Source organism: Panthera tigris, chromosome B1, assembly GCF_018350195.1.
Source record: "Panthera tigris isolate Pti1 chromosome B1, P.tigris_Pti1_mat1.1, whole genome shotgun sequence".
In the NCBI taxonomy this organism is placed as follows: domain Eukaryota; kingdom Metazoa; phylum Chordata; class Mammalia; order Carnivora; family Felidae; genus Panthera; species Panthera tigris.
The window spans coordinates 9213880-9240577 of NC_056663.1; the positions used below are offsets into that span (position 1 = coordinate 9213880).

The 26698-nt window shown below is 38.3% G+C and overlaps 1 protein-coding gene across 1 annotated transcript; it reads right to left on the reverse strand.

The window, feature by feature from the left end:
* Positions 1–8742: 8742 nt before the first annotated feature.
* LOC102951072 (peroxiredoxin-1-like) lies at positions 8743–26582 on the reverse strand. Its single transcript, XM_007080334.3, has 3 exons — positions 26573–26582; positions 24332–24514; positions 8743–9352 (listed from the first exon to the last, which is right to left on the reverse strand). The coding sequence occupies exons 1-3, from the start codon at positions 26580–26582 to the stop codon at positions 9000–9002; spliced, it is 546 nt and encodes a 181-aa protein (XP_007080396.1). The 3' UTR covers positions 8743–8999.
* Positions 26583–26698: the final 116 nt, after the last annotated feature.

Consider the following 26698-nt stretch of genomic DNA (forward strand, 5'->3'; position numbering starts at 1 on the left):
GTCCTATGCTCTAGAGGATAATCTCCAGTTCTTGCTGTGTGTCTTCCTCTATGGGCCCTCTCAGGAAATGGAAATGTATTCCTTCAAAACCAGAAGCAGAATTCGATTCTTTGGAATCTTTTTTTTCTGAAAGGGCCCCGTCCTTTTGGGGCTCACCTGATGAGGACAGGCCCACTGTGGACAATTCTCCTAATGATTAATTGGGAAACCTTGATTATATCGAAGATTGGGTCAGTTTGTCATATAATATAAGCCAACTATGACAGTTAAATGTATATTTCCAGTCACATCCACACTCATGGACAGAGGAATTATACAGAACAGAAGTCTGGGATGTCTTAGAAATTTCTGCCTGCCACATTTAGTATTGCTATCAAATCAGACACTACATTGTGTGGCCTTCGGAAAGCTTTGGGTTTATCCCTTGTTCCAGAGTATAGTTACCTTGGTAAATGGCTGCAGTTCTAACTGGGGAAGGGTTCACCTCTCTTCTTCCATTAGGAAGACCAGCTCTATGGTAGTGTCTTCTATTAGGATGCACGAGAAAGCCATCAACATTTTGGTGATGATCCTGTCCTACTCACTGGTATTTTGCTGTACAAATGACACAATGGAAATGATTTGGAGGGGGCACAGCAGGCAGAAGATCATGGGTATTGCCACTTTCTAGATGGAATAGGGGAATTAAATGTGGTTTACAAGTAGAAGTCAAGGTGTGTGTGTGTGTGTGCAGGTATGCATACACATATCTACACCGTATATTAGTTGTGTGACTCTGAGTGAGTTCTTTGCCTTCCTTGGTACTTTACCTGCAAAATTAAGTGGGTCCTTCAAATCTAATAATTGAAACCTAGATGATGTTTTCCCTTACCTTCGAGGTACCCCGTATGTTCATGCTCTGTATTTTCTTCCTTGATCTGAAGATGATGAATGTTAAGCATTTGAACCACAGGGACACGTTAATAGTCATAAAATTTTGAGCTCCATCAAGCCTATGGGGCAGATATTTTTATTCTATGACATCAACATTCTCATTTTCGCAGATCAAGAAAAGAAACACAAATGTGTAGAACTATAGTGTGCATCATTACAGGTGAGATGGGCTCTAAAGAATTGTAGCAAATAGAAAGCCCAGTCACCGAAAGGGAGAAGGATTGTATATGTCATGCCTTTGTGGATGGAGACTCAAGGAGCTACTGGAGATAGAGGAGGAGACTATATTCATTTCGAAGACAAACTGTCACAGAATAAAACTGTATCTGACAACTTGCAATTATCCAGGCACTTAGTTGTCTTCAGAAATATTTGCATAAAGTCCACAGTTAATTTCAGAGATTTCACAAAAAAAGATTTGTGAAATCACTTTTAATTGTGTAATTAATCATTTATGTCTAAGGAAATCAGCTATTTAAGCTAAGTTCTGGATCTCAAAGTGAAGGTTCTCCACTGCACAGCCAGTTACTAGGTGTATTTTCAGAACAGATCTAATGGAACCAACATAATGGGTCATTTTGCTTTGTTCTGTGACTAAGGTCTGCCTTTAATGAGATGTAATAGAATCATCCAGAAGATGAATTTCCCAGTGGCTCTAGGAAAGTTCACTACCACTTTTGTTTGTGGGAGAACAAAACCAAAAGACAAAAATTCCTATTTCTAATTGTTAATAGTGTCATCTCTTCAGTAAAAATACCCAATGTTTTTCACATTGCTGATAAATATAAATTTATTATAAATTTATTTTCAAGCTATTCCATACTGTACACTGAAGGGATACCAACAGTGGGTTTCCCAGAAAACTATTCCTATAAATCATATTACTTTATATGTCTGCATATTAAACTATATAAGCAGCTTACGATCTCAAACCTTCTTCATTGCAAGTAACCTATTCTCTGTATCTGTCGTGTAATTTTGTATTGTCCTTGAATTTGGACAACTGTTTATTCACAGCTCAGGGATATTTTCACAAAGTAGCTGTAAAGCTCTAATGAGGGTGTGGGAGACACTGTACCTTATTTGCCTCCCTTCATCTTGCTGTTGCCTTTAATGAAAGATCTATAGTCATTTTACTTCTCATTTTTAGTAAATTTTTATTTCCACTCTAAGCAAGACTTCTGGCTTGATAATTCAGTTTCTTACATGAAATTGCATACTATTATTCTTTAAGTTACGATGATTACTTTTTCTTGAAACCTATATATTACATGTAAGTTTTATTAGCCTAGATGTTGAAATCCCCAAAATACTGAGCTTTGTTCAGAATCTCCTTGGAAATTACACAGTCTGATAATAACGCAATGTCCTTTTGTGGTGTCCAGTCTGGCCTTTCTGATCCCTTTGGGATTATAGCTTTATATCTTACATTCATTCTTTTTTTTAAATTTTTAATGTTTATTTATTTTTATGAGAGAGGGAACGAGCGCAAGGGAGGGGCAGAGAGAGAGGGAGACAGAATCCCAAGCAGGCTCCACACTGCCAGCACAGAGCTTGATGTGGTGCTCGAACCCACAAACTGTGAGATCATGACCTGACCCAAAACCAAGAGTTGGATGCTTAACCAGCTGAGCCACTGAGGCACTCCTTTCTTACATTCATTCTCAAGCAATGTATTGTATGGCACTGAGTACCTTCTAGTCTTTGCTGATCTTCTTGTCTGTAGCGTATCAAGTATTTTTTCTAATAGTTACCCAACTTCCCTTGTGGTTTCTCTTAAATTCTGAAAATTCCAAAATAATATTCTACTTAGCCCAGGTGATGAGGTTCTCTGTGTGGATCTAGTGACCTGTTTATACAAGATACAGAAGATTTAACATTTGATTGACTTACTTAGATTTGAGATTTTAGGAAATGACCCTTTTCAAATTTCTCAATTGACTGTTGAAACTCAACTAGGATGTTGAACAATCATAACTGCAATCATTCTTAACCATATTTGATTGTGGGCCATTGTTTCTCCTTATTGCCTACAAGAATGCTGTGCAATTGTGCAGATTGCTACTAGCCTTCAAGGTTGGAGCTGTATCAATGGTTTATCACAAGGTCAGTCTGGGGAATCAGCTTTTTGTTGAGTGAGAATGGATACTGGAAGGAACATGGAATCAGGAATAAAAGGGCTAGCTCTAATCTGGACTGAGTTATGTCTTGGCATATGGCACTGAGCAAGTTAGCTTCCTTTAGCTTGTTGTCTTGATAAAACAGACTACTGTCTACCTTGGTGGCTGTTGAGAAAATGGGAGGAGATTTTGTGAACTTGCCAGATTGTGCACTGCCCACCACAGAGTAGGTACTTTGGAAATGATTGCTTTCCTTCCTTGTCCAATGCCATCCAGTCTTGGAAGACTTGGCCATTGATATGCCTGTAGGCTTAATCTGATACAGGAGGGTTCCACATGTAAATTTGAGCTCCTGTGGATACCAGTCCAAAGACACTACTTGCAAGTTTTATGTTAGTAAAGTTTCTTAACACCACCTTTTTGGACTCCATGACTATAACCTAAGGCTCTGTTGTATGTACATTTATGGCCTTTAGCTGTCCTCTCTCACTTTGTCTAGCTCAACTGTACAAAAAGTAAACTTTTTTCCAGGAGCAGAGTGTTCAGTGTACCTCTTTCCAAAAGTATTGGAGATGATAGTGTCCCACGAGGAGAATGTGAACTTGGCATCCTTTATAGATACTGCACCAGGGCACGAGTGTCACATGGGACTGCCAATGAGAGCTTGCACAAAAACAGTCAATAAACTTGCATATACTGGGAAGTTAGTCCGATTAGACTTACATTATGCTTAAAGATGGCTCTGTTTTCAATCTAAGATGGACTTAGGAGCAATAGTGTGGATGGAAGCACAAGCTGTAAGATTTATTTTGTGCTGTGTTTGCAGACCAAGATCACTGTTACATTGAGGTTGTATGTTTTTGTCTTGTGAGGAGTATACAGTTAGAACTTCCCATACCAGGTCCCCTCTTGGTGTGACCACTTGTCTTGGCAGTTGGCTCTATATTGTGTAGATTTAGTTCTTAAAGTGAAGTGATTGAAGTATTCCTTATTTATTCATGTAGATCTTATTTAGTGGATCAAAGAGGATTTGGGGATGATTTATGTGTTGCTAGGCAGACAGAGAACCTTGGAAGTCAGCGCTGTTGCTTACATTTTGCTGTTTGGTAATTAAAATACTGTCATTGCTTATCATGTTGCCTTTGAATTATGTTGCTTTAATCTCTACAACTACTTTTAGCTTTATTGTTAATTTCTTCACTTCTCATTCTCATCTCTGGTCATATCAACATTTAACATGGACATACTGTCCATGATTAAGCTGTGTGTTTTTCATTTCTGTATAGAAATTGACCTTATTATGAACACATTGTGTATCTACTTTTATTGTACATATAAATCCACATCTGTGAACATATTCTGCTTAACACCTATGGCAGAACTTACAGTGTAATATTTTTTTATTTTAAGCAAAGACTATCACTAACTCTTAGGTCTTTCTGCATTGATGATCATTTATTTTTTTCTTAAAATTGTGTTCATCTGCCTTTTTCTTCATGCCTGTAGAATTACATACTGAGTTGAAATACTATATACTATTTACCATACCCATATACCTCAAAGCTCCTTTCCTCTTTTTTAAAAAATTTTTTAAATGTATGTTTATTTTTGAGAGAGAGACCAAGCACAAGTGGGAGAGGGGCAGACAAAGAGGGAGACAAAGAATCCAAAGCAGGATCCAGGCTCTGAGCGGTCAGCACAGAGCCCGATGTGGGGTTCGAACCTACTAACCATGAGCTCATGACCTGAGCCGAAGTCAGATGCTTAACTGACTGAGCCACCCAGGCATCCATTTTTGGTTCTTCTTCTTCTTTTTTTTTTTTTTAATTTTTTAAATCTTTATTTACTTTTGAGAGAAAGAAAGATTGTGAGTGGGGGAGGAACAGAGAGAGAGAGAGAGAGAGAGACAGACACACACACACACACACACACACACACACACACACACAGAATCTGAAGCAGGTTCCAGGCTCCGAGCTGTCAGCCCAGAGCCCGACTTGGGGCTTGGGCCCACTAAACTGGAGCTCATGACCAGAGGTGAAGTCAGATGCTTAACCTCTTAAGCCACCCAGGGGCACCCCTCCTTTCCTCTTCTTAATGGACTCCAGTCAGTGTCTTGGTACTAAAAGCCTTTCATTACTTACTTGACTCTGGCCTTTTTATACTTTATTTGCTCAGTCAGTTTTATAGTCTAGTTGCTCTTTTTTTGTCAAGTGGCTTATAACATACTCTTCCAAGTACAATAGTTCAGCAGCTAAAACGTCTCTAACTTCAATTCATAATGACTTTCCCCTATGATATATTCCTCATAAATTCCTTTTTGGAATAGCTAATAGAAATATGCATTGAACATAAAGGCTATTTTTTTTTTTTTTTTTTTTTTTTGCTAAATCAACAGGGACTGGAGCATGCCCCCTGCCAATCTTACTATTGCCAGTTGAGCTATCCAAAAAAGTGGTATTTGCGAACAATGGCTATGACAGAAATTTGAGGAATAGAACATCTTTTTAAAACCATATTTCACAGCATGGATACCTTTTCTCTTTTCCCACAGCAGCCAGGGCACCGCTCATTAATATGTGTTCCAAAACCTATGGTGAGGTTTTAACACGAGGTGAAATGTAGATGCTCTGTCAGCGTGAGCCAGCCTAGAGGAGATAGATACGCCTTGACCTGGTGTCCTCCTTGCTGTGAAGACTTCTGGGGAATCAGCCAGTTGCGCAGTTTGTGTAGAAGTTAGCTTGGCTCAGTATTTGGTATAGCTCGAGAAAAAATTATTAATTCAGAACGTATATACTGAACGTATTCTCTGTGCCAGGTTCTAGGTCCATATGAGTAAAACCCATCAGGCGTTTATGCCAACCACACGATGTGCTGCATTCTAGGAGTTCGTGGACGCTCTTATCCAATGTAGTTTTAAAAGATGCTTATTGCTATCACTGTGCCTTACCTTGAAGATGACTCGCATGTGGCTGTCGACTGCTTGATAGTCCATGTGAAGGCTATCTTTTTATCGTATGGCTACTTGGAAAAGCTCAAGCATTCAAGAACAATGTTGAGTTACTGGTTAGGTTGAGCTTCCATCATGAAAGCGTCCCATGTCAATTATGGAACGCTTAGTTACCCTGCTCCTTTGGCTTCACTTTAGCTCCTTCTAGGCTGCTTAGCTGTCCTGGAGTTACTCCCCTCCATACAGTCATTACCTTACTGAGTTATGCCGCACAAAGCTCAATGTTATCAGTGGATTGGCTACACTACCCAAACTAAAGGGGTTCATTTTATTCCCTACGTGCTTATGCCATGTCTGGTTGTTAAGAAAAATTCAGATGAGTCAGTTCGGAAAGTGTCATACGTGGCATTGCTCAGTATACACACTTTGAGAAAGCTTCTTGTATTGACCAAATTCTAACACTGTTTGAATGTAAGTACTCCGAGGTTTTTGAATGTTGTCGAACGGGAGATTGGTAAGCTGCCTTTTGATGGTGCCTGGGTTGACATACGGAGACTGTCTCCAAGCAGATTGTGTTATTTGAGCTTGTTTCAGTCCCCTCTTCATTGTGGACCCAGTCTAAGGAAGAGAGAGGCATGAAGCACAATCATCTCTTTATAGCCATCGTTGTCTTCATGGCAAAAACGTTTGGACCAGATTTGTAAGTAGAATGCCAGAACAGTTACAGCTCTGGGATTTTCCAAATGCAAAAGGATTTTCCTCACAGGAGGTAGAGTAGGAAGGTAAAGGTGGAGAATGGAGGAGGTGAGAGACTTGTCTACATACGTACCATCTGAACAAATCTGGTCCTCTCTGATTCAAATACTGTTAGGGAAATAGAACTGAATTGTCCATTTCTCTGCACTGATGATTCTAATGTGGATGAAATCCCTTATCTTCACAATTTAAATATGTGTATTTCATTGAAATGTTCCAATGTATTAATGTTCGTCTTTCTTCTTAGAAAATGTACCTCTATGCTTGTAATTAACTAGCTGGCAAACGTCTGCTGAACCACGTCACATCTTTTAAGATCGTGAGGGTTTTTTTTTCCGTATAATTTAGTGCACATGCATCAAATTTTGGGGTTCTGTTCATTTAGATTTCAGACTTGCCTTAATGATAAAGAGCTAGAGCCGCCTACTGGGTGTTTAGGACTTTTTTGTGTGTCAAGGTCAATTTAAAAAGTTTCTGTTTCCTTCTTTGGAGCCAAAATACATTAGTCATTGCTAAATATTTTGTATAGCCATGAAAAAACTCAATGCCCCATCTGCAGGAGACTTAGAAAAATGAATAGTGTCAGTTGACTTAATGAAGAATTTAATAAAAACTTCCTACTTTCTCATGCAGGTTATTCCAGCTTTATTTTAAACATAGTCTTAAAAGCTAAATAATTTTGTAACAAATTCAAGTAGTTGCTTAATATAATCCATAGTCCGACCTTGACAATGATATACAATATGTGAAACATTAGTAACTGTTGAGTGTTTATTTTGCTTCAGTGAATATTGTTTTTTCAAGCTTTTTCATCAGAAGATGAACTTTCTTGTTTATGTGAGACCTGAAACATTAACATTGTCCCAAATTTTTAAGTGCTTTATCTTTAGTCAATTTTATGGGACCAATGTGTCCGAGCACTACCGCTGAATGCTTCTTAAATGCACTGATAAAGTTCCATAATTCTTTGACGCAGGAGACTTGCTTGCCCTTGATAGCTTTACATAGAAATGCTTGGAGGGCTTGACACTTGAAGTCAGAATCATTCTGAACCTTTTACATTTGACTAGAATCCGTCAAATGGACACAGACTCTTAAAATGAGAAATACTTCCTCCTTTCTCCCATTCTGTGACAGATGCACATTTCCTTTTAAAATAAAGTTGAACAACTAACTGAACAGATCTTAGAAAAGCTGCATCAATTTCTTCCACTATTCTTCATCGTTGGCTCAATGGAGTGCAGTAAATCAGAGGGAGGTTAAAAATCATGAAAAACGTTCAGTCAGCAAGGACTTATTGAAAGCCTTCAATGTAAAGAATACTGAACTTGTCATCGTAGGGATAAAAGATAAAGGCGTGACTCTGGTCATAGAGACCTAGAGGATGGATGATTGAGTATTGCAACAAGACATTTCTTCCTATATAAGCAATATTTAGTCTCTATACCTCCAAGTTGGGCTGCATAAAAATAAATTGAAGATCCTTTCCCTTTGGATAACGTCACATATCTGATTCCCCGTTTGGGTTCCCAGAAGTACGATCGGTCTGTTCACAGGTTTTCTATCTTTCCATACTGCCTATGATATTATATGCAAATTCCTCTTTCTAATTTGAAATTTCAATAGAATAAAACTTCTATTTATATGTTTAATGTTAAATTTTGTTATTCGAAATTACTAATGACTATTACTAGTGACTGAAGATTCCATTTATTCACTGTCTACTTTGTTCTAGATTGTATGGTAAGGGATGAAAGAAACCTACAGATAGCCCTTGGTCTGCATGGCACCATGTCAGCTAAAACTCTGGTTTAGGGAACTATGTCCTCCTTTTCCAATTTACACTTGATTTCAAGTGTTTGCTTTACAGAAGATTCACAAAGAGTACAGAATTCCCACATACCCCTCCTAGATTGTCCTAAAGGTTTCATCTTCTATAACCATGGTACATTTATTAATGTACCATTTTTTTTTCTTAGTTCAAGTTTAATAGAAACAAAGATCAAAAGTGATGCCCCACTACTGTACACATCAGTTGACTTGCCCCATAGCACAGCATGGGCCATTCTCTCCAGAGGAAGAAAGGCTGGCCTCCCCAACCCCTGCAGGAAAGGCCTGTCCCATCCCATACCACATCTGCATTGAATCTAAAGTCTTGTGTCTTAAGCATGACAATAGTACAAAAGAGATTTTGTTTTCATGGCCAGCCAATGCAGCCGGGCCCTAAAAAGGCCCAGCGCTCACTTCTGCTTAGAGAAATATTCTTTGCTCTTCTGGACATCAGGCTTGATGGTATCACTGCCAGGCTTCCAGCCAGCTGGGCACACTTCCCCATGCTTGTCAGTAAACTGGAAGGCCTGAACTAGTCTCAGAGTCTCACCCACAGAACGGCCAACAGGAAGGTCATTTACTGTGATCTGTCGAAGGATACCTTTCTCATCAATGATAAAGAGGCCCCTGAATGAGATGCCTTCATCAGCCTTTAAGACTCCATAGTCCTGAGCAATGGTACGCTTGGGGTCTGATACCAAGGGAATGTTCATGGGTCCCAGTCCTCCTTGTTTCTTGGGTGTGTTCAGCTTCAACTCCGAAGCTGAAACTCAGAGGATACTTTGAACAAGGCTTTGAACAGAGGATACTTGGTGTTACGTGGATACCACTGGTTTTTCCACAAACGTCCTTTTCCTGTTCTAAGATCCAATTCGAGATACTACACTGCATTGAGTCTTCATGTCTCCTTAGTCTCTTCCAATCTTTGAGAGTTCCTTGGCCTTTTCTTGTCTTTCATGACCTTGACACTTGTGAAGGCTGATGGTTCGTTACTTTGGTTTAGCATCTCTTGATGTGGGTTTGTCTGATGTTTCTTACGATTAACCTGGTACTACAGATTTTGTAGAAGAATACCACTGAGGTATTCTTAACCCATTAATGTGATTTACTTTGGGTCATGCTCACCTTTCCTACTTGGTTAAGGAAGTGTCTGCCAGGATTCTCCTGTGTAAAGTTACCATTTTTTCCTTTATATACTCTCATCACTAGAAGGAAGTAGATAAGTCCAGCCCATGCTTGAGAGGGTCGTGGTGGTTAAACTTCACCTCTCAAAGCAAGGAGCATCAAAGACTTGGGGACATATGTTAAAATTATCACAACAATATTTTAGTGATATGTGTGTTAAAATTTGACCACATTTTAGCATTTGTCTGTGTACTTTGCCTGCATAAGTTATAACTGTGTTGTTGATAGAAACAGTGATGCTCTCATAGTGACAAGAAAACAAGATCTTGGTTTTCAATACCATTCTATAATGAAAGGAACCATGTTCTTTGGAGGAATAACTGATTCTTATGTTGCAGCAGGAAACACAAAAATGAACCTCAAGCATGATGATGATAATTGAGTAAATAGAAGAAAGGAGATAAACATTTCTTACAGAAGATTTCTAGTTACTAAATGTAGAAACACTGAGTGAAAATCAATGACTTACAGCTTAATAATTGTAATCAAATTTAATACCTGACAAAATGTTTCATATAATTTTATCCAATTTATGAATCATTTTGCATAATGCTTTTAGAAATTGATCCGAATATTTTTATGCCATAATACTATATTTTATAATAAAATTAACATTGTTAAAAATTTGAAAACCATCCATAATTTTTAAAAAATTTTTATTTAGTTTATCATTTTTTTTTAATTTCCATCCAAGTTAGTGCAACAATGATTTCAGGAGTAGATTCCTTAATGCCCCTTATCAATTTAGCCCATCCCCCCTCCCACAACCCTTCCAGTAACCCTCTGTTTGTTCTCCATATTTAAGAGTCTCTTCTGTTTTGTCCCCCGCCCTGTTTTTATATTATTTTCATTTCCCTTCCCTTATGTTCATCTGTTTTGTATCTTAAAGTCCTCATATGAGTGAGGTCATATGACATTTGTTTTTCTCTAATTTCGTTTAGCATAATACCCTCTAGTTTCATCCACATAGTTGCCAAGATGTCATTCTTTGTGATTGCTGAGTAATACTCCATTGTGTATATATACCACATCTTTATCCATTCATCCATCGATGGACATTAGGGCTCTTTCCATACTTGGGCTATTGTCGATAGTGCTGCTATAAACATTGGGATGTGGGTCCCCCTTTGAAACAGCATACCTGTATCCCTTGGATAAATACTTAGTAGTGCAATTGGTGGGTTGTAGGGTAGTTCTCTTTTAAATTTTTTGAGAAGCCCCCGTACTGTTTTCCAGAGTGGCTGCACCATTTGCATTCCCACCAGCAGTACAAAAGAGCTCCTCTCTATCCACATCCTCTCCTACATCTGTTGCTGCCTTAGTTGTTAATGTTAGCCATTCTGACAGGTGTGAGGTGGTATCTCATTGTGGGAAAACCATACATAGTTTTAAGAAAAGTAGTCAGGCTACAAATGTATCTCTTTTACTTCTAGTAAGTATATTCAATATTTTTATTTGCACTTTTTTTTTGGCCAGCATTCATGTACTTAGGCATCTTATATACAAGATTTGAATATTACTTGCAGATGCTGTTCTCCTTGATTTTTATCATTTTCTTACAAGCCCTATTTTTTCTAGTATTAAGTATTTTTGAAAGCAGGGTCTTAATGACAAGATTCTATATTATTTAGGAGGTCCACATACATTTATCTAAAGAATCACTTTTAGAAATTTTGCCTAATAGTAGAATATCCTTATATATAAGTCTTTACCTACACATCATTATAGTTCAGGTAAGCTTTTAGCAGAATTAACAGTTCAAAAATATAAATGTTTAAAGCTTTTCTTATGCACAAACACATTAATTTTTTTTCCAATATATGAAGTTGATTGTCAGATTGGTTTCCATACAACACCCAGTGCTCATCCCAAAAGGTGCCTTCCTCAATACCCATCACCCACCCTCCCCTCCCTCCCACCCCCCATCAACCCTCTGTTCTCAGTTTTTAAGAGTCTCTTATGCTTTGGCTCTCTTCCACTCTAATCCCCCCTTTTTTTCCTTCCCCTCTCCCATGGGTTTCTGCTAAGTTTCTCAGGATCCACATAAGAGTGAAACCATATGGTATCTGTCTTTCTCTGTATGGCTCATTTCTTTTTTAAAAAATTTTTTTTTCAATGTTTTTTATTTATTTTTGGGACAGAGAAAGACAGAGCATGAACGGGGGAGGGGCAGAGAGAGAGGGAGACACAGAATCTGAAACAGGCTCCAGGCTCCGAGCCATCAGCCCAGAGCCTGACGCGGGGCTCGAACTCACAGACCGCGAGATCGTGACCTGGCTGAAGTCGGACGCTTAACCGACTGCGCCACCCAGGCGCCCCTCTGTATGGCTTATTTCACTTAGCATTACACTCTCCAGTTCCATCCATGTTGCTACAAAGGGCCATATTTCATTCTTTCTCATTGCCACGTAGTACTCCATTGTGTATATAAACCACAATTTCTGTATCCATTCATCAGTTGATGGACATTTAGGCTCTTTCCATAATTTGTCTATTGTTGAGAGTGCTGCTATAAACATTGGGGTACAAGTGCCCCTCTGCATCAGTACTCCTGTATCCCTTGGGTAAATTCCTAGCAGTGCTACTGCTGGGTCATAGGGTAGGTCTATTTTTAATTTTTTGAGGAACCACCACATAGTTTTCCAGAGCAGCTGCACCAGTTTGCATTCCCACCAACAGTGCAAGAGGGTTCCCGTTTCTCCACATCCTCTCCAGCATTTATAGTCTCCTGATTTGTTCATTTTGGCCACTCTGACTGGCGTGAGGTGATAACTGAGTGTGGTTTTGATTTGTATTTCCCTGATGAGGAGCGACGTTGAGCATCTTGTCATGTGCCTGCTGGCCATCAGGATGTCTTCTTTAGAGAAGTGTCTATTCATGTTTTCTGCCCATTTCTTCACTGGATTATTTGTTTTTCAGGTGTGGAGTTTGGTGTGTTCTTTATAGATTTTGGGTACTAGCCCTTTGTCTGATATGTCCTTTGCAAATGTCTTTTCCCATTCCGTTGGTTGCCTTTAGTTTTGTTGATTGTTTCCTTTGCAGTGCAGAAGCTTTTTATCTTCATGAAGTCCCAATAGTTCATTTTTGCTTTTAATTCCCTTGCCTTTGGGGATGTGCCAAGTAAGAAATTGCTGCAGCTGAGGTCGGAGAGGTCTTTTCCTGCTTTCTCCTCTAGGGTTTTGATGGTTTCCTGTCTCACAGTCAGGTCCTTCATCCATTTTGAGTTTATTTTTGTGAATGGTGTGAGAAAGTGGTCTAGTTTCAATCTTGTGCATGTTGCTGTCCAGTTCTCCCAGCACCATTTGTTAAAGAGACTGTCTTTTTTCCATTGGATGTTCTTTCCTGCTTTGTCAAAGATGAGTTGGCCATACGTTTGTGGGTCTAGTTCTGGGGTTTCTATTCTATTCCATTGGTCTATGTGTCTGTTTTTGTGCCAATACCATGCTGTCTTGATGATGACAGCTTTGTAGTAGAGGCTAAAGTCTGGGATTGTGATGCCTCCTGCTTTGGTCTTCTTCTTCAAAATTACTTTGGCTATTCGGGGCCTTTTGTGGTTCCATATGAATTTTAGGATTGCTTGTTCTACAAACACATTAATTTTTAATACTGTCATAAAATACAGTATAATGTAACTATTGTAATACTGGGGATGCTTAAATAATTCCAGGCATTTTACAATGTCACCAATGCTAAATGTGTCTTTACCCAAACTACTAAATTCTCAAGTGTCTTAAACCACTAATAAATATTGCTAAGTTGATTTCCAGTGTAGATTGCACCTGAGCTAATTCCCACCATCAATGATTATTTGTTTTATGTATCATTGTTAACGCTAACTATAATCATTTTGTTTAAATCCTTGCCAATTTTATGTGTATAAAAGTATAATTTAAGACTTGTCTTTAATTTTTAGTAAGTTTTAACATGTAAGATTGAATAGAATAATGAAGATGGGGTTATATAATGAATCCACATGAACCCTATCTCATAGTCGAGCACATATAATCCAATGGTGAATAGTTACTAGATACATTATTTCAACATCACATGAAAAAGGGGCCAATGAAAAATTTTTAATGGAAGTCGATTTTACTTTTCCACCTTTACTGCGGTAAGGTAGACACAAATTGTTTATATTTAGTTCCTATGTGAAGAAGTATGCTTATTCTGATGGCAGACCAAGGAAACTAGAAAAAACAAAATAGAATTATCTTGAAATCGACTGCGAAAACTAACCCGAAAAATAGATCCTACAAGAGATTTGAGAATGTTTAAAATCTTTGCAGACACTGTAGTTCAAAATGTTCTGTTTTCATAAAATTCTAATTACTTTATGGACAAATACTAGAGAAGCATCAAGAATAGTATTCTTAAAGCAGATAATGAAAATTCAAACTAATTTTGTCATTTTAACCCAATCCCAATAGTAAATGTAATATGATTTTAATAAAGAGGTTTAAGTAGCTGTTGAAGTATGATCTATCTGTACATCAGTAATTTGTTGGTGGCTTATAGGTATTTAAGTTGAAATGTCAGTGCTATAATGTCACGGTCATTAACCTGTTTAAGTTAGCAGATCTCTATAATCTAATAAAATACATCCTTGGATATGTTCTATTACCTTGTTTGCCAAGAAAAAAACAACATTAAAATAAAATCTTTATTGTCGAAACACCTGAAGAGGCCAGAAGGGACTTGAACTTCTTTCACCGAAGTGCAAGAAAATGCAAAAATTGAGGCAGAATGCACATTTTCATTATGTTAATTTCTTTTATCAGCAAAAGTAGAAAAACTATCCATCTGTTGAATTAAAAAACATGTTTGCCAAGCACTTTATTCTTTTTAATTTTAATCCTTGTGTATTTTAAGAGAAATGAAACCCATATGTTGGCTATTTTTACTTTTAGATTCTACCAAAGTTAGGCAAGTTTATTGAAGTTGATTGTATATCCCCTTAATCTGTGTTTTTATCAGTTTCAGATGAAATTTTTAGGTAAAGAGGTGGGAAGATAGAGCCTTGAACAGTTAAATGGATTCTGTCTTTTAATCGCTTAGTCTTCTAACCTTTTATTCATTGAAAAATGAGTATAGCCAGACTATATCACAGAAATCTTGATAGAAGCTTCAGTCCTAGTGTCTGCCATCATGTTGCTCATACTCTGGTCAAGGAGATAAAGTGACCACTGCCTTGCTAATCCCATTAAGAAAACAAACAACTGAGAAGGGTTGTCTTTCCTTAATGAAATGTAAATAAAAGGGTAGTCGAAATCCTCAGAATCACCAAAGGCATCTTCTGAATTCTAGTTTAGAAGCTTGCCTGGGTAACAGTCCTGGAAGTCTCTCCTACCTGTGAAGAGAGACACGTCCAAGCAAAATGAAGACTGAAACCCGTTCCATGTATCCTGAATGAATAATTGGATTGATTTGGGGGCATTTTTATGAAATAGTCATGTCAGCTAACACTTCTGTGGATTTTCTCCATGACAGGCACTACTGTTTTAATCTATAACATGACATTTTGTCCGCACAGTACCTCAGTGAAGTAGTCGGTCTTGTTTTACAAACACTTGAGGCAGGTTTGACAGAGTCGACTTAAATCCCGAATCGTGACTCCAGAGTCCAGACTCAGAACCTCTGCGTTCGGTCACCACTCAGGAGAGTGACAGTTAATGAGGATAAACTGGAAACCCAAACTGGTAGGCATACACACTGGTTCACACTCCCTTTCTCCTGAAACAAAACTGCCATATCCTGGAAATAGGTGGGAAAAAATTTCAGTTTTAGTCACTATAGCTGTTGGCTGAGAGCTGCTACTTTGACCAAATAAAATATATAGTCACGACCATTAAATACAAGACCCAAAAAGGGCCGCTCTTACCTCTACAATGTACAGCACTTGACCCGTGGTGTTAGCATACCATGTGTTTCCTACCACTATGCTTTTCCACTGCTCATCATCATGGTTGACTGGGCTCTGCATTCTATGACAGGATGACAAACAACACGACTGATGACCATGAAAAGGGCATGAAGACAGGAGTTTGGTTGTTTTAAAACAAAAACGTAATAAACAAAAAGAAAAATCAAAATTTCTTGGGTTGACAAATGACATTCCTATGACATCATTGAATGTCTGCTTGGTTTCCTGTTGTGTAGACAGTGTGAGGAAATGAGAAATGTTGTAGTGGAATAAAAAGAAAGGTAGAATTGATATGGAAAATGAAGTCTTTCAGAGTGCGTACAGGTAGAGTATAATCATGCAAACTCTAACCTTCATATAAAGAAATCCGAGGAAATATTTAACACAGGAAGTATTCAGTATATTAACAAAATTATTAGAGAAACAAATGTTAGGGGCGCCTGTGTGGCTCAGTCGGTTAAGCATCCGACTTCAGCTCAGGTCATGATCTCTCGGTTCATGGATTTGAGCCCCGTGTAGGGTTCTGTGCTGACATTTCAGAGCCTGGAGCCTGCTTCAGATTCTGTGTCTCCCTCTCTCTCTCCCCCTCCCCCACTTGGGCTCTGTCTCTGTCTCTCAAAAAAAAAAAAAAAAAAAAAAAAGAAATGTCAGATTGGGTTACCTTTTTGGTAACTTAAAATTGCAGAAAACAGTATCTATCTATTTTAAAAGGGAAAAGAGAATGCAGCAAGAATTCTCCGTAACTAAGCTATTACCCATGTGCAAAAGCAGCCTACAAATATTCTCGTAAGTGGAGGAGCTCAGAAAATATATCAGTTGCTAATGAAAGAACTAAGACAAAAGAAAATTTAATGATCAAAATATTTATTTTGAAACATAAATAGAACCTTACTTAAGACACATTTTGAATGGAATGGTTGAGCAGAGATGTAAAATGTGCCCATTTTTCATTTTAAAAGTAAAAATGGTAAATACGTGAATATAACTATGCATGTTAAATTTACGCTTCTATAAAACATTCTCATAAAATTAAAGGCATGATATGTACCCTGCAAATAACTGGAAATGATCAACACAAAACCAAGCACAGTTAATTGTGATCACAACACATAAAACAAAGGATGAGCCAAGTGAGAAAGCGTAAAACACCATAAGCATGAAACGAGGGAGCAGAAAACCAACTTCTCTTAGAAGAACACATTTTAATACTTCACATTAGTGTTCTGGAAGCTACGTTCAACTCTAGTTAAAAATGAAACCCAGATACCTCAGAAGCAGAATCACTTATAAAAAAAAAATTAGAGATTAGGCAACAATTTATTAAGGAATGAAAGTAAAGCCAGATATTAGTTTCAGACAACTGTGAATTCAAAGGAAAGGTATTATATGGTTAAGAGTGTTTTTCTGTGCTTGGAGTGAATCTCAAGCTAAAGTGGTCATGAATCTGAAAGTGTGTAGTAAACAGAATCACAATATGGACAAGGAAGTGTTAACTTTGTAATTTGAAAACAGAAGTTAACTGAAAAAAGACATAGAAGGGAAACAAAATCCACTTAATATATAGGAACAATCTGTTAAAAAACCACTGGAATGAGACCATTTAGTGTATCTTTTTTTGACATGAATCAAAAATGAAGATAATTTGTTAGATTGCTAGTGTTGGCTGCCTGGTCAGTATGCCTTTTCCCTTTATTTTTGATAATGGACTTGATGCAATTATTTTGCTATGAATAAAGTCAACGAATGTACTGTATTTTTCAACCTACCTTGCACTTGGGATGAACCAAAACTAGGTTCTCACCAGTGAGGATACATGTGAAACTTATTCTGGATCCCTTCTGGATCTCTTTCGAGGTAGTGTTCTGAGAGGATGTGTCGAGGGAGCTGGCTCAGGCAGAAAGCTGGGCCTTTTTTGGGGTGCCTGGGTGGCTCAGTTGGTTGAGTGTCCGACTTCGGCTCAGGTCATGATCTCGCAATTCGTGAGTTCGAGCCCTGTGTGGGCTCTGTGCTGACAGCTCAGAGCTTGGAGCTTGCTTCAGATTCTGGGTCTCCCTCTATCTCTCTCTCTCTCTCTCTCTCTCTCTCCCCCTCCCCCACTCAAGCTGTCTCTCTCTGCTTCTCAAAAATAAGTAAACATGAAAAAGAAATTAAAAAAAAAAAAAGAAAGCTGTGCCTCTTTTGTCTTACCCTCTCAGCCATCAGGAACACAGATGTGTAGCTGGATTCGGTGTCCATCTTAGGTCAGGAAGAAATCTTGAGAAAGCTATGCACTAGAGTAACAGAGAAAATGAAGAAATTTGGGTTGCTGATGACCATGAACTTCCAGTTTGGACTGGATTTCATACCTTCAGAAAATTTTTTTTTTTTTTTTATGTGAGAGAACTCTCATTTGAAATCTGTATTTGGAATTTCCAGTTTAATGCAGTAAAGTACAATTTCTAACTGAGACCCATAAGGAATTTTAGTTCATATAACTAATGTTGGATCCATTTTTTATTTTATTTTATTTTTGAGAGAGACCGTGCAAGTGGGGAAGGGACAGAGACAGAGGGAGACACAGAATCTCTGAGCTGTCAGCACAGAGCCCAACATGGGGCTCAAACTCAGGGATGGTGAGGTCATGACCAGAGCCAAAGTCAGATGCCTAACCCACTAAGCCACCCCGGCGCCCTTTTTCTCTTTTTTCCATTTTCTTTTTTTTAATCCATTTTTTTCCATACAAAAAGCTACATTTTTGACAGTATGCAAAGTTTTCTTATTGAGATGTAACTTATGTCTTATTAGTTTCAGTTGTATAGCATAATGATTTGATATATGTAAGTATGGCAAAACAATCACCACAATAAATTTGTTTAAAATCCATCACCCAGTTAAACATATTTTCTTGTGACAAGAACTTCTAAGATCTACTTTTAGCAACTCAAATACACAATTCAGTATTCCTAACTACAGTCACCATGCTTTAGGTAATATCCCTAGGATGTTCTTTAAAACGGAAGTTGGTACATTTTGGTCACTTTTAGTCATCATGCCAACCTCCCAGCCCTGCCTCTGACAACCACTAATCTGTTCTTGGTGTCTATGAGTTTTTTGTTTTTTTTTTTTTTTAAGATTCCACATATATGTGAGATCGTTCAGTATTTGTTTTTATTTGCTGGATTTCATTTATCATAATGTCCTCAAGATCCATCCATGTTGTCACAAAAGACAGGATTTCCTTTTTTTTATGGCTAAATGATATTGATTGTATACAAACACAATTTATTTGGCCATTCATTCACCAAGGGCCACTTTGTTTCCATACCTTGGCTACTATAAAAAATGCTGCAGACAACATGGTTCTGCCCACATCTCTTTGACTTAATGTTTTCATATTCTTCAGATAAACACCCAGAAGTGTGATTGCTGGGTCACATGCTAGTTCTATCTTTAATTTTTTGAGGAATCTCCTTATCATTTTCCATAATGGCTGTACAAGTTTACATTCCCAACAGTGGACAAGGGTTCTCTTGTCTCCACATTCTCACCAACACTTGTTTTTTTTTTGTCTTTTTTGATGATAGAAATTCTAACAGATATATGTAGTGATGGTTCATCATGTTATATTTTCCTGATTAGTGATGTTGAGCATCTTTCGATGTACCTTTTGTTGATGTACCAACATCTTTTGATGTTGGCCAATTGTATATGGTCTTTGGAGACACGTCTCCCTACATCCTCTGCCAATTTTTGAATTGGATTGTCTTTTTTTTGCTGCTGAGTTGTGTGGTTTATGTATTTTGGATGTTAACTCTTTATCAGACAGGATTTGCAAATACAGTCTTGCATTTGGCAGGCTGCCTTTTTGTGGACAGTTTCCTTTGCTGTGCAGACGTTTTTAGTTTGATACAGTTCCACTTGTTTGTTTTGCTTTCCTTGCCTTTGCTTTTGGTGTCAGATCTAAAAAATCACCACTAAGACTGATGTCAAAGAGTTTACTCCCTATGTTTTCTTCTAAGGTTTTAGGACTTGCATTCAAGTTTTCAATCTGTTTTGAACTCATTTTTGTGTATGGTGTAAGAATGTGATTTAGTTGGTTTCTTCGGCATGTGGCTGTCCGATTTTCCCAACACCATTTATTGAAGGGACTGTTCTTTCCCCATTCTATGTTCTTGCCTCCTTTGTCGTAAATTGACTATGTATGGATTTGTTTCTGGACTGTCTGTTGTGCTCCATTGATCAGGTGTCCATTTTCATGCTAATACCATACTGTTCTGATAATTATAGCTTCGTAATATAGTTTGAAGTCAAGGGGTGTGATGGCTCCAGCTTTGTTCTTTCTTCTCAAGAGGGGTTTGGCAGTTTGAAGTCTTCTGAGGTTCCATACAAATTTTAAGATTATTTGTTTTACGAAAAATGCCATTGGAATTTTGGTAGGGATTGCACTGAATCTGTAGATTGCCTTGGGTGGTGTGCACATGTTAACAACATGAATTCTTCTGATCTGTGAAAATGGACTATCTTTGCATACATCTGTGTCATCTTTATTGTCTTTCATCAGAGTCCTAGACTTTACAGGTCTTTAACTCCCTTGGTACAATTTCTTTCTAGGTATTATGTTGTTTTTGATGCACTTGTAAATGGACTTTTTCAATTCTCTTCTGGATAGTTTGTTAATGTATAGACACACAGCTGTTTTTTTTGTGTATTGATTTTGTACACTGCAACTTTACTAATTGTAACAGTTACTTGATGGAGATTTTAGGGTTTTCTGTGTATGGTATCATGTATAGCATAATGCCACCTGCAAATAGTGACAGTTTTAGTTCTTCCTTTCCAATCTGGATGCCTTTTATTTTTGTTGACTAAATGCTCTAGCTAGGACTTCCAATACTTTGTTCAATGAAAGTGGTAAGAGTGGACATGCTTGTCTTGTTCCTGATCTGCAGGGAAAAGCTCTCAACTTTTCACTGTTAGGTAAGATGTAGCTATGTCTTTATTGTGTATGCTTTTTATTATAGTGAGGTATGTTCCCTCTATGCCTCCTTTATTGATAGTTGTTATCATAAATGAGTGTCGAAAAGCTTTCTTAATCTGTACTTGAGTATAATTTTGAACTTGTAGAAGGGAGAAAATGAACACAGTGCATTTCTGACTAATACCTATAAACCAGTAATGCATGCTTAAACAAAGCTTTAAAAAGTTGCCACTATTTAGCCAAAGACATGGCAAAAATGAAAATGCTGCATTAAATAATCATGAGTCAGAAAAGGGGAAATCACGTCTGTAGTCATGTTTACAAGCACTTTGGATCAAGAGCGTTTATCTTGACAGCCAGGGGTGGGGCAGGGTGGGAGGGACAGTGATTCAAGACCCTCTGTTCTCATGATACCCTGGGAATGGGTCAGCATCACCTGCAATTACATGCATTGGGCCATGTTCTTAAGGTGATACAGAGTGTGAGGCATAGGAATTCTACTTCTGGTTATTTTCTATAGGGGAATAAATCAGGATGCAGGCTAGGATTTGTGCAGCAAAGGAGATTTATATGGAGATGTTTTTCGAACTTAAAACACAGGAAATAGCCAAAAGCATCATAATTAAATTCTGAAAGATTATTAACCCAACATAATGAACAACTTTAGTTGCCTTTAATATTATAAATATTAAATATATGAGAATTTATATAGATTATAATAACTGAACAATAACATGGCAAAAAAGGATGAACAAAAATATTAGGGGTAACTTGTCTTTAGTGGAAAAATAGGTGATCCTTTGTCCTTATATGATTTTGTTTGCTGCTTGTTTTCTGTGGGCATGAATTGTTTTTAGTTTCATAGGAAAATTAGAATTTTTGACATAGACCCATGTAGAAGCCAAAAATGAAAATAAGATACATGAACATGTTTGGTAAAACACAAAGTATTATATGAATACAAGATCGTAATTCAGGGAATTGATTCTTTGAACTAATTTTCTTCTCAACTGTATGCTATTAAACCTATGTTCTCATAATTAGAGAATTGTTTTGCTGTATTTGCTCAGTGTGTTCAGAGGGAACACATCGTTCCATATGCAGTTGCCTGTGAGCTGAGAAAGGTGTTTCATACAAGGCTTGAAAGTCCATTCCTATTTGTAAGGAAAATGTGTGCAACCTGCAGAAATTTGGCAGTGTCCTGTTAGGGGTAAAAAGAACCAGATTGATGAAATAACCCATGTCCAAAGGCAACTGAAATTTTCAGCTGAACTGTGCTCAAACAGAAACCCCACTCCATCTTCTAAAAAACAAACAAACAGGGGTGCCTGGGTGGCTCAGTCGGTTAAGCGTCCGACTTCGGCTCAGGTCATGATCTTGCGGTCCGCGAGTTCGAGCCCCGCGTCAGGTTCTGTGCTGACGGCTCAGAGCCTGGAGCCTGTTTCAGATTCTGTGTGTCCCTCTCTCTGACCCTCCCCTGTTCATGCTCTGTCTCTCTCTGTCTCAAAAATAAATAAACATTAAAAAAATTAAAAAAAAATAAAAAATAAAAAACAAACAAACAAAGACTGTGGCTCTAAAAACAATGTAATATTGGGCCTTAAATTTTTTCCTATAAAATTTCTCTAAAATCACTCAAGTACTGGAAAACTTATTGAGAACAATCTAAATGAGTGGTTTCCTTGTTTGAGAAAACATTTTGGAAGAGAGGCAGTTGGTGTGGGTTTAACGGACTTGCCTTATCAAGGAAGCAGGGATGGGAAGCCTCAGGCTGTTAGATGCCTGTGAGCTGAACTGAAACAGAACTTGCAGTTTTGTCTGTAAATCAGTTTGACCTAAAATACTAGAGGTTCTGCTGCTGGAAGATGGGATCTTCCAATTGCAAAAGAGGAGAGCCATGGTGTAAGATTTTGCGACCAACATGCAATTGGGGTAGTATTTGCAGCTACTCTCTAAAGGGTTTCTTTCCCTAATATTTTCAGTTATTTTGGTACCTCTCCCATTTGGGCTTCGGCATGTGAGTATCTGGTAGCTTGTGGGAGGTTTGCTATAATAGAATTAAAAATAATAGCACCAAAATTGTGGGTTTCTGAATTCCACGGGCTCAGGTATAAGAAGAAAAAGAATGAATATACTCTTAGATATTTCCCCGTTCTCACATCAGAAAACATTGCTGGACAAGGTTGAGGTGGGGATCAGGAGAATCAGACAAAATACAAAACAATGTATTCTCATGGGTCTCATTTGTAGGATTTGAGGGGAAATTCGATACTGGGGATTGGAGACCCGAGGTGACCTGTGAACCCAGTTTTGGGTTAGTCTTGGAAAGTGAGGAGAGCCCACTCTGCTGGCAAAAGCTGATGAGCAGAGGCTAGGAGGGGCTGCATGTTATTCTGGGGCAGAGGGGAATGAAACAGCCTCACGGTGTTTGCTTTAATGTCATGGAAATTCATCTGAATTGCTCTTCTTATCCCCCAAGTAGCCCAGAATTGCCTGAAACATAGAGCACTTTGGAAGGTCACAAGGTTGAGAATGAAAGACCATCATCTCTGTGATGCAGGAGATAGATACCGAAGTCCATACAAATGGATACATCTCACCAGATACCACTGTGGTCCTACAAGGACTGAGACCTGTCTCTGCAGTGGACAGATCACTGGACCCCCTAGAGGTCATCTTTAATTAAAGAAAAATAGGGGCACCTGGGTGGCTCATTTGGTCAAGCATCTGAATCTAGGTTTCAGCTCAGGGCATGGTCTCACGGTTGATGAGTTTGAGCCCCACCATTGGACTCTGCACTGACAGCGTGGAGCCTTCTTGGGATTCTCTCTCTCTCCCACTGCCCCTCTTCTTCCTCTCATGCACACACACACACTCTCTCTCTCTCTCTCAATAAATAAATAAGCTAACAAACCTTAATTAAAAAAATAAAATGACATTACTTAGTTGAATTAGTGGGTTGAGACTTGTAACTTAGAACTGCAATGTATGATTCACCAATATCCAGGTAAATAGAGCTCCTGACAGCCTGTATTTCTGACTCTATTTATAATCTTGCTCCAATATTATTTTTCTAGATTGATAGGTAACCATAAGATAGATAACCATAAGAAAGAAGTCATGACAGTATTGAAATAGACTATAGTGAAACAGTTTTAATAAAAATAAAAGGATTTGACAAAAAGCAAAGTTTTCACCATATAAAAAGTTTAGAAAGAAACAGACCAGCAAAAGTACAAAGTATTACAGTACTATTAAATACACACACATGAGATTATAAATTAATAGAATTCATAATCTCCTTGCCTTTTGTAATTCTATACAAGTATAAGGATTTCCCTTTTACATCCATTCCCTGGGTCATGCCTATTCTAATTTGGCCTCCCACATATTTCTCCATAATTCCCTTTTTCTTTTTTTTTTTTTTTTGTTCAATGTTTATTTACTATTTTTGAGAGAGACAGCGTGTGTACGCACTGGGGAGTGGCAGAGAGAGAGAGAGAGAGAGAGAGACAGAGACAGACACAGAAGATTTGAAGTGGGCTCTGTGCTGACAGCAGAGAGCCAGATGTGGGGCTCGAAATCATGAACCATGAGACCATGATCTGAGCCAACGTCAGACGTGCAACCAATTGAGCCACCCTCGTGCCCTCATAATTCCCTTTTCATCCCTTCTGCACCTGTAAGTCCTTGTGAAACACCTGTTGTGTTCAGACATGGTGCTAAATGATGGGGAAGCAACGTGTATGTGCTTCCCGATCTGGGGGAAACTGCAGTGCAGTGTGTTGGGGGTTTTGTTGGAGAAGCACAAGGTGCTGTGCCAGAGGGCTCTCCCATAACCTGTGGTCGCAGTGAAGTACTCCCTACAGAAGATGAGGCTGGCGGGAGTTCACTGGGCGAAGGGGTCACTGCCGTGAGGGTGGAAATGACCTAAGCGTGCGGAATAGCATTTGTTTAGTGCCTGAGAACAAAACCCAAACCTGACCAGTGCTGTGGAGCCGACACAGTGAGAGGGAAAATGCCACGAGGAAGAAAGTAGGAACGGTAGGGCAGCTGGGGACGGGAACTAGGTAAGGATTTGTCCTAACGGCACAGGAAAGCAATTAGAGCCTTGGGATTGACATAATCAGATGTGTACACTTAAAAGAAGATTCCACCTGTTGCGAAGAGAATAGAAGAGGAGGAAAGAGGATGGGACCAGATGGGCCAGTTGAACACAAGTCAGTTAAGCTACCACAGGTGAGGGATAAGTGATTTGGATGAATGTGATTCTCTACACACACATATGTGGAGACACAGTATACATGTAAATACGTACAAAATGCTTATATATGTATATTCAGTTAGTTTTGAGTACTGATAGAACAGTTAAAAATGGCCATATGTTAAACACCATTTTTCAGAAAACGAGAATACCTTTTTTTTTCTCCAGTTAATCTAACAGTATAGACAGGAAACACTGTCTTTGGAAATCATGTGTTTCAAGATGCTCATTCAGGTTCATAGATGGGAGAGAAGTTGGAATTCCTACTTTGTAGTTGACAGGCTGTGATTTTAGTGAAGAGACTATTCCTAAGTGTCTTGGGTGACTGCTGAAACGTCAGCAAAGGGTTGCCTGTTCACTAATAGAAATGGCACAACATTTCTTTGTCTTTTTTTTTGTATACAGTTATTTTTTAAGGTTCTACCGCCATGATATCAGCTTTTTCTATTAATTGCCGCCTTTAACCAAGACCACCAACTGTTTCCTCCAGGTATAGAAAATCGGAAACAGAAAAGCAAGAACTAGCTACTTTTGTCTACTAGTAACATTCGATCTCATTCTGGAAAGAAATTACCCTTTAACATTTAATTTAGGTGAACACATGCTTTTGTCATTTTATTATCTGAACTAAAGGGATGCTAGTTTCCCTTACCAGCTAGAACAATAGAAGGGATTCAGGAAATTCAAATTAATTAGACTTTGAGTGTGTTTAAAAACATTATCTCTTCCCTCCCTGGCTGTGTTGGATATATTTTTTCATGACATTTCTTGCAAGTGTAGTATACTGCATGAAATCTCGAGTGATGTGGAAACGGTCTGTCACTGTGTCAAGACCTTCAGTGTCCGTGTAGAAACGTGCCCATCACAAATTTACAGATGGAAGAATTGACCGCATACTCTGCCTCAGTGCTGGGTGGCCGAGGAGAAGCTGAACTGTTACAGGAGCTGTGAGTGAAGAATAAGTGCTGGGCTCATTATGGAAATTAGCAGACTAGAAGTAATTATCTTTTGAGATGAGAGTAGTTGACTGGTAAAAAAAAAAAAAAGATATCAAAACTGAATATATTGTTGAAAGTACGTCACACCTCTGGTTAGATGAAGGTAAAGAAAAGGCAAATAATAGTTTGGGAAAACTCACAAAAAGGTTTGCAGGTACTCTGTTGCTGTTGTAGAAGAACAGCAAAACCATTATAGTCTAGGCTGTGTCCTTAATCTATAATCTGCATATAATAAGGCTAAATTGAATAAAAATCATAGGATGATGGTTAACATCCTTTTGCTGACAGGACTGGTGGAGGAAAAACTATGCATGTCCACAGTTTGGTAATAACTGATGCTTAGGAACATTGAAATCAGAGACCCGCATCGGTCAGTGATGTGTATGTAACATCCTCAGAATGCCTTGTGATAGACCCTAAGGAGGTGCTTATGTTATTCTCTCCATCCAAGGAGACCTTGGGAGCCACATGCCATTTGATGTTTCCCTGACGTTTAAAAATCTACATTTTGAAGGATCCTCAGAACGAGTTGAATTAAAATACGTATTAACATTATGTATATAACTGTATTTTCTGTCACCTGTATACCCACTTATATAAAATGATTGACAAATATTTAGAAGATTCAAATACTCGAAAGAGTACACTTTTGAAATTACCTTCATCCATTTTTGCGTCCACTGAGTGTGCTCATGTGAGTCATTTTCAGAATTCTGTGCTTTCGCTGCTTCTTCCTGAGAGCAAGTTCAGTGGCTGGCCAGATTCCTAGATCCTGTGCTTTTTTG